This window comes from Pipistrellus kuhlii, unplaced genomic scaffold (genome assembly GCF_014108245.1).
Source record: "Pipistrellus kuhlii isolate mPipKuh1 unplaced genomic scaffold, mPipKuh1.p scaffold_m20_p_2, whole genome shotgun sequence".
NCBI lineage: Eukaryota > Metazoa > Chordata > Mammalia > Chiroptera > Vespertilionidae > Pipistrellus > Pipistrellus kuhlii.
This window is the reverse complement of record NW_023425515.1, coordinates 45,445,288-45,458,004: the sequence shown is the minus strand read 5'-3', so window position 1 is coordinate 45,458,004 and position 12,717 is coordinate 45,445,288. Positions and strand designations below refer to the sequence as shown.

The 12,717-nt window shown below is 53.0% G+C and overlaps 1 protein-coding gene across 3 annotated transcripts in view; it reads left to right on the top strand.

Annotated features, from left to right (window-relative positions):
* The first annotated feature begins 4,582 nt into the window (after positions 1-4,582).
* TMEM44 (transmembrane protein 44) overlaps positions 4,583-12,717 on the top strand; it is a 29,762-nt gene continuing 21,627 nt past the window's right edge. The window contains exons 1-5 of one of the 3 annotated variants that reach the window (XM_036443977.2): positions 4,583-5,036; positions 7,803-7,929; positions 9,761-9,854; positions 11,401-11,567; positions 11,731-11,817. In XM_036443977.2, the coding sequence (XP_036299870.1) occupies positions 4,900-5,036; positions 7,803-7,929; positions 9,761-9,854; positions 11,401-11,567; positions 11,731-11,817 (612 nt within the window). In that variant the 5' untranslated portion in view covers positions 4,583-4,899. The remainder of the gene's footprint in view (positions 5,037-7,802; positions 7,930-9,760; positions 9,855-11,400; positions 11,568-11,730; positions 11,818-12,717) is intronic. The other 2 variants (XM_045583856.1, XM_036443976.2) reach the window with 2 other exon arrangements.

Sequence of the window (12,717 nt, the reverse complement as noted above, 5' to 3'; positions counted from 1 at the left end):
GAAGGGGAGTGAACTGACGATTCTTGGGGAAAAGGGGAGAGGGGGGCGTGGGAAGAGACTGAACATAAACTGTGCACGTATGGATGAGGACAATGGGGAGAGGGGAAAGGGCAGAGGGTGGGGTGGGAACCTGGTGGAGGAGAGCAATGGTGGGGGAGAAAAAAAGGAACATTTGTAATAATATGAACAATAAAAACTTATGAAAAAAAAAGAGTACTCTTTTCTGCCAGAGTGACTCAGTTGGTTGCGCGTCATCCAATATACCAAACAGTGGTTGGTTCAGTTCAGTTCCCCATATGAGGGACACAACTGGGTTGCAGTTTCAGTACCAGGTTGGAGCAGGTATGGAGGGCAGCTGATCCAGTTTCTTTCTTTCCCTCTCCCCCTCCCTCTCCCTTCCCCTCTTTTTCTCCCTTTCCCTCCCTCTCTCCTTCTCCCTCTTCTTTTCCCTCTCCCTCTCGCTCTCTCCCTCTACCTCCCTGTCTAAGCATATCCTTGGGTGAAAATCGAATGTAAATGTGAGGGCTTATTTCTACATGCCTGCCTTTGATATTTAACATTCATAAATGTGGAACAGTTGTAAAGAGTATCTTTCCAACAACTATCATTGGTAAGATGTCTGTGTACTCCCACCCAACGCCATATCCCTTAGCCTACTTCCAGTTCACCTGCAACCCTGTGGACAGTTCCTGTGCAAACTGACAGCTAAACGCTGGTGAAAAATACCAAAACAATAAAGTGATAATGATTGCATTTTGTAAGTCTAAAAGTACTAAGCTCTACAACAAGAGTGGGAATGCTTAAAAAACATTGCAAGAGATACTTAATAAGACAAAGTCTGAGCAGAAGCAAAGGTGAAAACAGAAATTTTTCAACTTGATTGTTTTGGTATTTTTCACCAGCATTTTATTACAAGGAAAGTACCTACCACCCATTTGAAGAATATCCTGCTGTACATCTGTCATCTGCTTACATTTCAGGAAATTAGAAGGAAGTTGAGGTATTTGTCAAGCCAATAGCAACATGTTTTCTTGGTGGGGAAAGTGGAAAATTTGGCAGCAAGCCAGAAACCTACTTTGTGCCACCTTGTTTTCATAGCCCTTCCCCCTCTTCAGTCTTTGTGGAGAAGTAAGGAAATTATTCAAAACTCCCACCATTAATAAAAAAACAAAACAAAAACATTCCACCCTTAATAATTTCCACCATTGCCCAGCCACTGTGGCTCAGTGGTTGAGCGCCAACCTATGAACCAGGAAGTCACGGTTCAATTCCTGGTCAGGGCATATGCCCAGGTTGCAGGCTTGATCCCTAATCATGCAGGAGGCAGCTGATCAATGATTCTCTTTCATCATTGATGTTTCTATGTCTTTCTTCCTCTCTGAAATCAATATAAATACATTTTTAAAAAATAAGTTTAAGAAGAAAAAGATAATTCTTTCCACCATTTGTTGTCAGTTATGCTCAAATGGTGAATTCCAATTTCACCTTTCCTGTGGTTTTGAAATTTCTCAAAATAAAAAATTTGGGAGTCTGTCATAAGAGAAGAGAGAAATACCACGACGGCTCAGTGCCATTCAGAACATATTTGTACTGGAATCAAATGGTGACCACAGTGAGCAAACATGTGACTTCGCTTCACTCTGCCTCGGCTGGCTGGGAGGTGCGGTTGCCCAGCTCCCATGCTGGCATGTAGGAACTTGGTGGGATGCTGGTTTCTTTCTAAATTGGAAGCGGCAGTGAGAACTTGCATTATTCTATTTAGTTAACTCTATAAGGTGAGTTGCCTTGCTATTAGCATTCATTGAGATTTACCTCTTCTAAAATGTAGGGCTTTTGCCTGGCTATCATGGCTCAGTGGTTAAGCATCAGCCTTTGAACCAGAAGGTCACAGTTCGATTCCTGGGCACATGCATGGTTGCAGGCTCAGTCCCCAATATGGGGTGTGCAGGAGGCAGCTGATCGATGATTCTCTCTCATCATTGGTGTTTCTATCTCTCCCTATCCTTCCTCCCTGAAATCAATAAAAAATATATTTTAAAAAATAAAAAGGGTTAAAATGTAGGGCTTTTCTTGATGTAACATCTGTTAGTTCCGTTAGCCCTTGCCTGGCTCTGAGCATCGTGAAGTAAGTGACTTTCAGCAACTAGATGTTATTAATGAGCTTGGGGGTAGGGGAAGAAGCCTTTACAAGGTCACGCTGTGTGTTGATGACAGAGTTTTAGAATCCGGGACCTGCTTTAATCATGACACTCTGGCATGTCCACAATTGGATTGATTAAGATTTATAAATGCCATTATTTCAAAATGCTTTCTATTGTCATTGATTTCTCTACATTTATAGCAGGTAAATCAAACTGACAGGAGGTTTTTAATGTCACTGAGGAGTAGCTATGAGCCTTTCCTCTATCAATGCTTCCCAAAGTGCAGTACGAGTACCCCCAGGGGTACAGGAAGAGTTTGGTGGGCGTACGCGTTGCACCGGAGTTTGGTGGGGATATGCACTGCACCGTGCTTAGCTGCACCTAATTCTACGTTCTCATGAGTATGAAGGATACTCAGCGTTACGAAAATTATAGAAGGGGTACACATATGTCAAAAGTTTGGGAAACGCTGAATAATATTGAATAATGCATTTTATAAGAACCTTGGCAGGAGGCAGTGTGTCCTCAGAGGAGAAAGCTGTTGAACTCCGGCCTCTGTCCCCCCAGGTGGCTGGGATCCATGGCCACGACTGGCTGCCCGCTCCTTGCAGGACGGCCGGCCCAGGCTGTGCAGCCTGCCTTTCTTCAGGACAATGCCTGTGGGTGTAGCGCTTACGCCAACAGGAAATGCCTATTTGGAGGGAGGACATGTGTTATAATCTGCTTATTAGTTTTTCTTTTCGGGGAAACTCAGGACCTCGGCCAGAAAAACATTAGCGTCTGGGCTGTGCGAGGCCGCTGCCTGGTAAAGGAACTGACTCACTTCCTGAGGACCGGCCCTGTGAGGAGCCCTCTGGACGGTGCTGGGAGAGTCTGAGAGGGTCCGAAGGGCAGGGTGGGAGTTGGTTAGAATATCTAGCACTAAGTGTTCCCTGCAGGATGAAGGCCTTGGGTCCTTGTGCCAGGTCTGCGGCCTGCTCTCTCTCCTCGTCTCCTACCCTTGCTGCAGTACCTCTGCAGTTCGCTGATGCCCACAGCCATGCTCTTCCTGCCTCCAGGAGGGCCTTTGTGGGACTGGTGCCATGGCCTCATTGCCAAAAGCAAACGTTCTCCAAGGCCCAGCTCATGTATTTCTCGAAAGCCTTCCACAGACACAATGCTAGGCATCACCAAAGCTGTGTAAACATGCTCTTTTATTACCTAACATGTGCATGGACTGTTTAAGAATCAGCTTAGTAAACAGCATCTTATTTTGAGCCAGGCACTGAGCTAGGAGCTGGGAGGACAGGTATAAACTAAACAACTGGCTGCAAGAGCTCACAGCCTGGTAGGAAGACAGCGCTCATCAGGCTGGAGAGGGCCCTGATAGAGGAGAGTGGGCACAGGGCCTTGTGCCCACAGGACCAGGACGCCCAGTCAGGCCGCGGAGGGAAGGCTGCAGGGGGAGTAGCTTTGGGACAGAAAAATTTCAAGTTTGCTTTTAGATGTGTTCAGACATGGAAGAGGAAATGCCGAGCAGGCAGCTGCATGTGTGAGTCTCAAGTCTGGGGGTTCTGACCTGGAGATACTCATTTGGGGACAGGGACAGGGACAGTATTTAAAGCCATGAGACCGGATGCTTCTGGCAGCTGACAGAGGAACCAGAACTGAGCGTTGTATCTCCCATCATTAACTGACCTTACGCTTCACATTTCTTTTTCTTTTCTTTTTTTCCTTTTTTCAAAATATATTTTATGAGGAAGGGAGAGGGAGAGAGAGTTAGAAACGTCAATGAGAGAGAAACATCGACCAGCTGCCTCTTGCACACCCCCTACCGGGATGTGCCCACAACCAAGGTACATGCCCCTGACCAGAATCGAACCTGGGACCTTTCAGTCCGCAGACCGACGCTCTGCCACTGAGCCAAACCGGTTTCGGCTATGCTTCACATTTCTTCCAACCTCAATCCCCCCCCCCCCCTCCTCCTCCTCCTCCTCCTCCTCCTCCTCCTCCTTTTAGTGGATCCAAGGCTCTTCCTAGGAAAGACGGTAACAATGATAATTTCCCCTGCTGATGTGCCAGGTGCTCTATCTGCAGGGTTTCATCTAGTAATAATCACAGTAACTCTGAGGTGGGGACTCTCATCCTCCCTTTATAGGCACGAATACCCCGTGAGAGAAAGAAAATAAAGGGGATTTGCCCACCAGGCGCTTGTCTCCTCCTCCCTGGCTCTCATCACACCTTTGCATTGTACCCTTTTCACCAGCAGGACCAGGCCCACGGCACCCTAGACCTTCGCCAGCGCGAAGGCATGTATTGTTTAGTCCGGGAAATGTGGTGGATTGATGAACGAACAACGCGCTCTTCAGTGGCCCCGCAGGTCACTGCATTCCTTCAGTTTGCGGGGCAGGTGACGGCGAAGGGGTCGCAGCTCTGCGGCTGGCTGTCAGGGGGCGGCGGCCGCAGCCTTTGTGCGGAGGCTGCTCCCGGCTCCCGCCGCTGGGGGGCGGCCTCCCGCCCGAGGACCCCCGACAATAGCGCGCGGGGTGGGGAGCCGCGCGGTCCGGAAACTTTAACCCGGAGTCCGGCCGCCGGCGCCCGGGAGGGAGCGCAGAGCTGGGCGCGCCCATCCTGCCCGCGGTCCGGGCGCTCGGAGGGCTGCCGCGGGGGGACCTCTCCGGAGACGGGGCGGCAGCGCCCGGCCACCCACGGCCCGGAGGCTGCGCGCGGGTCCCCGCCACGCGGGAGGCTCCGGCCCGGGCCGGGGGCCGCGCCCGCCATGGGGGAGGCGGCCGGCGCCGCGCCCGCCCTCTGGGACTGGGGCTACTTGGACCGCTGCTTCGCCCGCCACCGCGTCTGCATCTCCTTCAGCCTCTGGCTCTGCGCCTCCTCCTGCTGGATCGCCGCCCACACACTGTAATGGGGACCGGGACGGCGGCGCCGGGGTGGGGGCGGCTGGGCTGAGGCGAGGAGTGTGGGGAGGGAGGGAGGGGGAATGGGGTGCTACCTCCCCACCCCCTTACTAACTCCCTTTTGCAAGCCTAGAGGGAAGGGGGCGGGAAGGGAGGATGCAGGAGGTAGCCCCCAGTTCCAGGATCGAAACTAACATTTCCGTAGCCTGAAGTCGGATAGTTTTTTCACCCCGGCTTGGCTGGGCTGTGGGCCAGCAGGAGGAGAGGCTGGGTGGTGCAGTGGGCAGGGCCCTGGACTGTTCTGTTGTCAGCCTTTTTCCCTATTGGCTAGCGGTGTGAGCTGGGCTAGCTCTAAAACCTCTGGGCATTTTCCTCACCTAAAAGGGGGGGATAACTCCTAGGACTGACGGAAGGGAGGGTTTAATGAGTTAGCACCGGCAAAGTGCTTCCTTAGTAAGTTCATTACATGTTACTATTGCTCCAGTTCTGCCGCCAACCCTTGGACAGGGACCTTGGACAAGGCTGATGTTTCTGGCCTCAATTTTTCCCACTCAGCTGGGAAATGGGCAAGGGATGATCTGACTCTGGCCACGGAGTTTGCCCTGGTCTGTCCAGTACCTGGAGTGGTTTGCCCAGGGGCCACCGTAACCTGGGCTCTCTGGGTCAAGTCTGGTGAAAGACAGCCTCTAGGTCACATGTGTCAAACACAAGGCCCGCGGGCCAAATCCGTCCCGCCAGGCCTTGCAATGTGGCCCGCACCGCGATGTCATCACTGCACTCCGCTGCGTTTCCATCACAATGACAGTTTATGACTGTTCAGTAAACCATTCGGCCCGCGATTTAGGCTGGATTTTAGATTTTGGCCCCTTCTCTGATTGAGTTCGACACCCCTACTCTAGGTCTTCAGCCACCCTGTCCCAAGCTCGGAGGGCTGGTGTCATCCACCTGTTCCCTGGCGGAGGAGACAGGACTGCCGCCGGCTCACCGTGGGCACTATGGATGCCCCCCTGGGCATTTTTGGTAGTTACAGATTCTCAGCCTCATTGCCCAGTCACTGGATTAGGAATAAAAAGACACCAGAACATTCACTGCGGGCCTAGTGTTGCATTCATTAACTCGTTGAATCCTGCCACCTTCCCAGGAGCCAGGGACTGCAATGACCCATTTAGATCAGGAAGCCTGAGGTTCTGAGAGGTTAACCAACTTGTGGAGGGAGGGATGGATGGAAAAAGGGAAACCCCCAACCCTGCTACCCAGGGGCCGGCTTGAGAGGAGTAAGCTAGCCAGACCAGAGCATGGGACTTAGGAGGTGCTGGCGTGCGCTGTCTCACTTGTTCCTCACAGCCACCCTCGGAGGTCCGCGTGGTAGGCATTTCACCGACGTGGGCACCGAGGTTAGGAGAGAAGCCCAGCCAGGCAGCCTCTGCTTTCTCACGCTGCTTACGTCTGGGCACGCTGTTTGTTTTTAGGGCTTCACCGTCCCTTCACCTTCCTTTGGCTTTAGAGACTGTGCCTCTTCCGAGCTGTTAGCAGCTGGCACCCCCTGGGAGCCCGGAGAGGGCCGGGCAGCAGCAGGTTCAGAGCGCAGCCTCCTGAGGCCAGAGGCCGGCCGTGGCCCCCCCGCTGACGCCCCTTTTACCACAAGCCTCCGTTTTCTCCACTTTCAAAGGGGAGGGCTGAGATAAACCATTTCTAATCTTGGTCTAACGCAGAGTTTCTCGTGTAGCATCTTCGCTCCTAAAACTGGCGTCAGTTCCAGGAGCCCGGGCCCGAGTGAAAGGTTGCTCTTCCTTCTCTGGGCTTCAGGCCTCCCCGAATAGCCTTCCGCCCTCGTCCGGTCAAACCGTCCCACGGAAGCGCCACCCTGTGAGCCCTAAGGACGAGGCAATGAAGCCAGAGCTGCCGGGTGGTGCTTCTGTTTCCCCGATAGGAAGGCAGCGGGGAACCATCGAGCACACACTGCTTCTGAGGTCCAGCCGGTGACGCTGACGGAGCACCTCTGGCCCCGCCCAGCACGCCCTGCCTTTCTGAGCTTGTGAGCGTGCGGCAGGGGGAGGCAGTAAGGGAGATAACCCGGCAAGTCGCAGAGGGGCCTCGGGGAAAGGTTAGCCCCAAGTTTAAGGTGACCAGACGTCCCGCTTTTGGTGGGACAGTCCTGCCGTGTCCCGGGGCGTTTTAAAGAAGTCCCAATTTTTGGGAAGAATCTGGTCACCTTACCCAAGTTCCATGGCATCTTCCGGAGTTCTGCTCTCCTCCCGGGTAAGGAACACACACCCAAAACGAAGTCAGCTTGGCTATGGGCCCCCAGAAGGCTGGCCGCTCCGTTACATGGATAGATGAGAAGGATTTCGCTTTCATGTCAAAGAGACAAGCTGCCTTTCTAAATTTAGGCAATGAATTCTGCTCTGCAGTAAGCTACAGTGATTGGGCTTATCACCCTCCTGTTTCCTTTCATAACATCACCCCCACCCCCACCCCCCGGGGAGTTTGTCAGCACTGAAAGCTGCTCATGAACCTGAGCGGGCAAGATCTGTAGGAGGAAAGATATTCCTCTTCATTCGAGAGGCAGGTCCGGCTCCCACCCCATGCAGGGAGCCCTCTGAGCCTTTCTTTTCTGATCTGTAAACTGAGTTCAAAAGCACCCGCTGAATTCCGGGAGGAGAAAGTGCTTTATATGGACACACGAGTCACAGCTGTCTTTTCCAGACACCTGCTTTGGGAGGCCAAACGCCGGCGTCCACGTTCTGCCCACCCCCATCTGTCTCCGCAGGCTCCTCTATCTGAGATGTGCCAAGAAGTGCAGACAGGACCAGTCAGCGCTGTGTGCTGCGTGCTGCCTCCTGGCCAGCTTGTGCGACACGGTCGGGGCGATTCTGGCCAGACAGCTCGCGATCCAGGTGCGTCAGGCCCGGAGGGGGCCGTGGCTTCTGTCTCATTCCCTCACCATGCAAGGCGCAGTTTGCCTCAGGGCCTGTGCTCTTGCTGGTCGTTCTGCTCCCCTCCAGTGCTTCTGTCCGGACAGCCGCATGGCTCACTGCTCACCTCCTTTGCGTCTTTGCTCAGAAACCACCTTCCCAAGGAGGCCTCCCCGGACCACCCATGTACCTCTACCACGGACCCCCTCAGCCTGCTCTATTTTTTTCATGGCTTCCCCCCAATACACCACCTACTTTACTTATAGTATGCTTATTGCTTATTTTATTTAACGCCTACTGGAATGTTAGCTCCACAGGGGCAAGAATTTGTATCCACTACTGTAAAATCATCACTCAAAACAGCAGCTGGCACATAGTAGATGCTCAATAAATAGTGATTGTTGGTACGATTGTTTTTATTTTTATCTTATTTTTTACAGATACATATTTTATTGATTTCAGAGAGGAAGGGAGAGGGAGGGAAAGTAACATCAATGATGAGAGAGAGAGTCATTGGTTGACTGCCTCCTGCACGCCCCCTACCTGGGGATCGAGCATGCATCCTGGGCAAGTACCCTTGACTGGAATTAAACCCGGGACCCTTCAGTCCACAGGCGGACACTCTATCCACCGAGCCAAACTGGCTAGGGCGGTACTATTGCTTTTAGAGCCCAGGACCCAGCCCTAGCTCATGCAAGGGGTGGTCTGAATCCCTTCCCAGATGGTTGTGAGGTGAGGGCTTTGGGGAAAGTGAGAAGCAGTTATAAGTTTCTGAAAATTCTAGGCCCTCAAACCTGTAGAGGAGGAGCCTATTCCAAAACATGTATCACAGGGAAAACCTGCGGGCCCCGCTGCTGGCCACCTCTTAGGGCTGCTCCAGGCCTTGTGCCCACCCAGCTGGGCTGAAGGAGGACAGCCTGGGAACAGGTCGGGAGAGTTCTAGGCCCTGCTTTGAGCAGTGCTGTCTCAGAAACCGATCACTTTTTATTCTGGGTGCCTATTCTCATTAGGAGATGCAAAATAATGAGGTCTAGCTCGAGTCCAATAATAATAGTTGATATTTATTAAACACTTAACAGGGTACTTAGCACTAAGGGCTTTTCATGTATTAACTCATTTGATTCCCAAATCATCCTACAACACGAGTGCTCTTATCTTGTTTTACACACGTGGAAACTGCAGCCCTGAGAGGTTAAATAACTTCTCTAAGGTCACCCTCTAGTAAATACCGTGTTTCCCTGAAAATAAGACATCCCCTGAAAATAAGACCTAGCGCAACTTTGGGAGAAAAAATTAATATAAGACAATGTCTTATTTTCGGGGAAACAGGGTAGCAGTGCCAGGATTCAAATCCAGAAATGCATGCTCTTGGCAATAACCATCCTGTCCTGGTAGCTAGTACATTTACAGGTGAGTGCATTTTACTTTCCTTTGGGTGTTTGCCTAAGCACCTTCCATGTATGGATTCATGCAATCTGCTTAAATTGTGAGGAAGGCACCAATACTAACTCTGTTTTAGAGCTGAGGAAACTGAGGCCCCGAGGCCAGTGGCTGGGCCAAAGTTACCCCGCAGAGATTACACCGTGCAGTGGAGAGAGGGAGGACTAGGAAGCAGAGAGCTGGGTTTGGGTTCCTGGCCCATCATTTAAGCACCCACCCCACCTCCTCATCACTCAGAGGGAGGAGATCTCCGCCTTTCCTGGGGTAGGGAGGCGTCCCAGGAAGCACCCCTTGGTGGAGCTCATGGGGGTGCTGGGAGATCCGGGATGAGAAGTGCTGTCTGAACACCAAGACCGTTTCCATCTGCTCCCAGGTTTTCACTGGTGCCTACCTGGCAGCTGTTGACCTGGTGAACTTTGTGTTCATTCTCTTCCCAGTCTGCGGCTCCAAGTTGAAGTCTGATTCGGGTGAGTGTGTGGCCATCTGTTCCTGCCTTCATTCATGCTCTCATTCATCATTACCCTGGACCCCTGCCAGGCACAGACGAAAGAACGAGCCAGAGGAGGGAGGCAGGGCCCTAAGCATCCTTAGAGCTGCCGGTGGGGAGGCGCGTGCACAACGAGGGCACCAGAGGGGGAAGAAGGGGCTGCAGGTGTCAGAGAAGGAGTGACGTTGGCACAGGGACTGCAGGGAAGGCATTCCTGGTTAAGAGAACAGTGGGCAAAGACCAGAAAGAGGGTGGTACATGGCTTTGGGGATGAACAAGGATTTCTGTGCAAGTCCGGGGTGCCAGTGAAGCCCTACAGCTTCCAGAAATGGATGCAGGCACGGGCATGCGCCGCCTCAGGCAGAGCAGCAGCTGTAAGTGACTGAGATGGGATGAGTAGACGAGTGTGTAGGACTGGGGCATTCCAGAGAAGAGAATGCTTGCATGGAGTCATAGAAGATGCCCTCAGCCCAGTCAGCGTGGCTCAGTGGTTGAGCATTGACCTATGAACCAGGAGGTCCCAGTTCCATTCCTGGTCAGGGCACACACCTGGGTTTCGGGCTCCATCCTCCGTGTGGGGAGTGCAGGAGGCAGCCAATCAGTGATTCTCTCTCATCATTGATGTTTCTCTCTCTCTCTATGTCCCTCTCTGTTCTTCTCTGAAATCAATAAAAATATATTCTTTTAAAAAAGATGCCCTCAGCTGCACTGTGCTGCCAATGCTGCCCAGAGGAGAAATGTTCTTACTAGGATGGTTCAGAGGAGCATCTGTCTTGTGTTAAAGGGAGATTTCCAAAGAAGATGCTCCTTGTCCCACTCAGTTTCGGTGTCCCGGCACCAGGCGTTCACTTGATGCATTCACCAGGCTTGTGCCAGTTCTGCTCTGTGCCAGGCTCTCCGGAGATTGTAGACCCTGCCAGGGCACAGTGCCTGCCCTCAGGGGGTTCCAGTCTTGGAGAGGCGACCCTGTGCACTCAGATACATATATGTGATACAGGAAATGTCACCTGCCTTGAACAGAAAAGTTATAAGAGGGCTGAGGAAGGAGAGAGTACCAGCCATGTGTGTGTGTGTGTGTGTGTGTGTGTGTGTGTGTCTGTGTGTGTGTATGTGTGTGTGTCTGTGTGTCTGTGTGTGTGTCTGTGTGTGTCTGTGTGTGTCTGTGTGTGTGTGTATGTGTGTGTCTCTGTCTGTGTGTGTGTGTCTGTGTGTGTGTCTGTGTATGTGTGTCTGTGTGTGTCTGTGTGTGTGTATGTGTCTGTGTGTGTCTGTGTGTGTGTGTGTGTCTGTGTGTGTGTCTCTGTGTGTGTGTCTGTGTGTGTAGGGGGATGGGTGGTGGGGAGGAAAGACTTCTTTGTTCATAGAGGGGGCACAACCACAGGGCCTGGAAGGGTTGAGAGGATCTAGCCAGAACTATCGATACATGGGAATAGGAACCTGCCCTGGCGTCAGGGCTGGGTCAACACCAGTTCTTCCCAGACGCTCAGGTTCCCAGGAACCATGTGGGGTTTTGGTGTCTGTTGCAGGTCACGGCTCCCAGGAGAGGAAGGGGAGGCAGCGGCTCAGGGCCGGCGTATTTGCCTTGACTCTGCCCCTGAGCCTGGGCCCCTGCTGGGCTGTCTGGGCTGCTGTCCCGAAGGCTTCAGGCCTTGTCCGAGGGCCACAGCGGAGGCTGCTGGGAAGCCTGCTGCAGGTGAGGCGGAGCCAGCGGGGGGCGCATGGGGCAGTGATGGTCCCTTCAGATATGCCTGGGGGTGGTGTGGGCAGGGTTAGCCTTCATTGGGAGGAACCTACTTCACTGGGACTGGGGTGCACGGCGGTCTCCTCGGGGTGCTGACTCTCACCTGTTCCCACAGGACAACACTGAAATGTTTGGCTACCTGCTGGGCGGCATCGCTGCCTGCGGCTCCTGGGCCTCCCGGATCCCCCCACTCGCCAGAATCGTGAGGCTGGGATTGGGGCTGGAATTGGGGCCATGTGACAGGTTTTCGGGCATCTGGGAGCACTGTCAGAGCTCCGGGTCCCCGGGCAGAGGGATGGTGCCACCCCATGTGTGTGTGGAGCTGGGGGTGGGAGGGTGGGTGGCTAGCCCCAGAGAAGTCCTGAGGCCTCTCACTGGATAGCCCACTGCGTTCTCTCCATTTCTTACAGCAGATGGGAAGCGGGCTCTCAGGTAGAAGCCACCAGGGTTGGACCAACAAGCATTGCGCTAGGGAGTGAGAAGGTTTTAGAGGATAGAATCGAGTAGCTACTGGGGTTCTGTGTATTCGAGAGCATCTTATTGGCAAGTATCTTCCAGGCGTCTGGGGTGAGATAAGACCTGTGTTGGCCAGTCCCGGGGGATAGAGATGTGACTTGAGTCGCTGCTTGCCCCCAGGAAGCTCACCGTCTCATGGGAGACACAGAAACACAAAGCCGGGTCATTTAATGCTCTAAGGCAGGCGTCTTCAAACTACGGCCCGCGGGCCACATGCGGCCCGCAGAGGAGTCTGATCTGGCCCGCCAGGTTTTTTGGGCAGTGAGCGCAGCCGAGGTGTTACAGTAGGAATTAGTAGTTCATATAGTCCGGCCCTCCAGCTCTCTGAGGGACCGTGATCTGGCCCCCACTTTAAAAAGTTTGAGGACGCCTGCGTCTAAGAAATACAGCATCACGTGTTTGGGGACTCGGAGGAGAGAGAGAAGGCTCCAGCACTATCCAGATGAGTGAGGCTGGAAACTCCACACAGCCAGGCCGGTGGCTGCTGGGGAGGTCTCAGGTTTCTCTGAAGGGATGTGGGATTAAGGAGGCAGAGGCGAGGGGAGGAGGAGTGCGCACGGGAAAGGCCACCAAGGCAAGAAAGAGC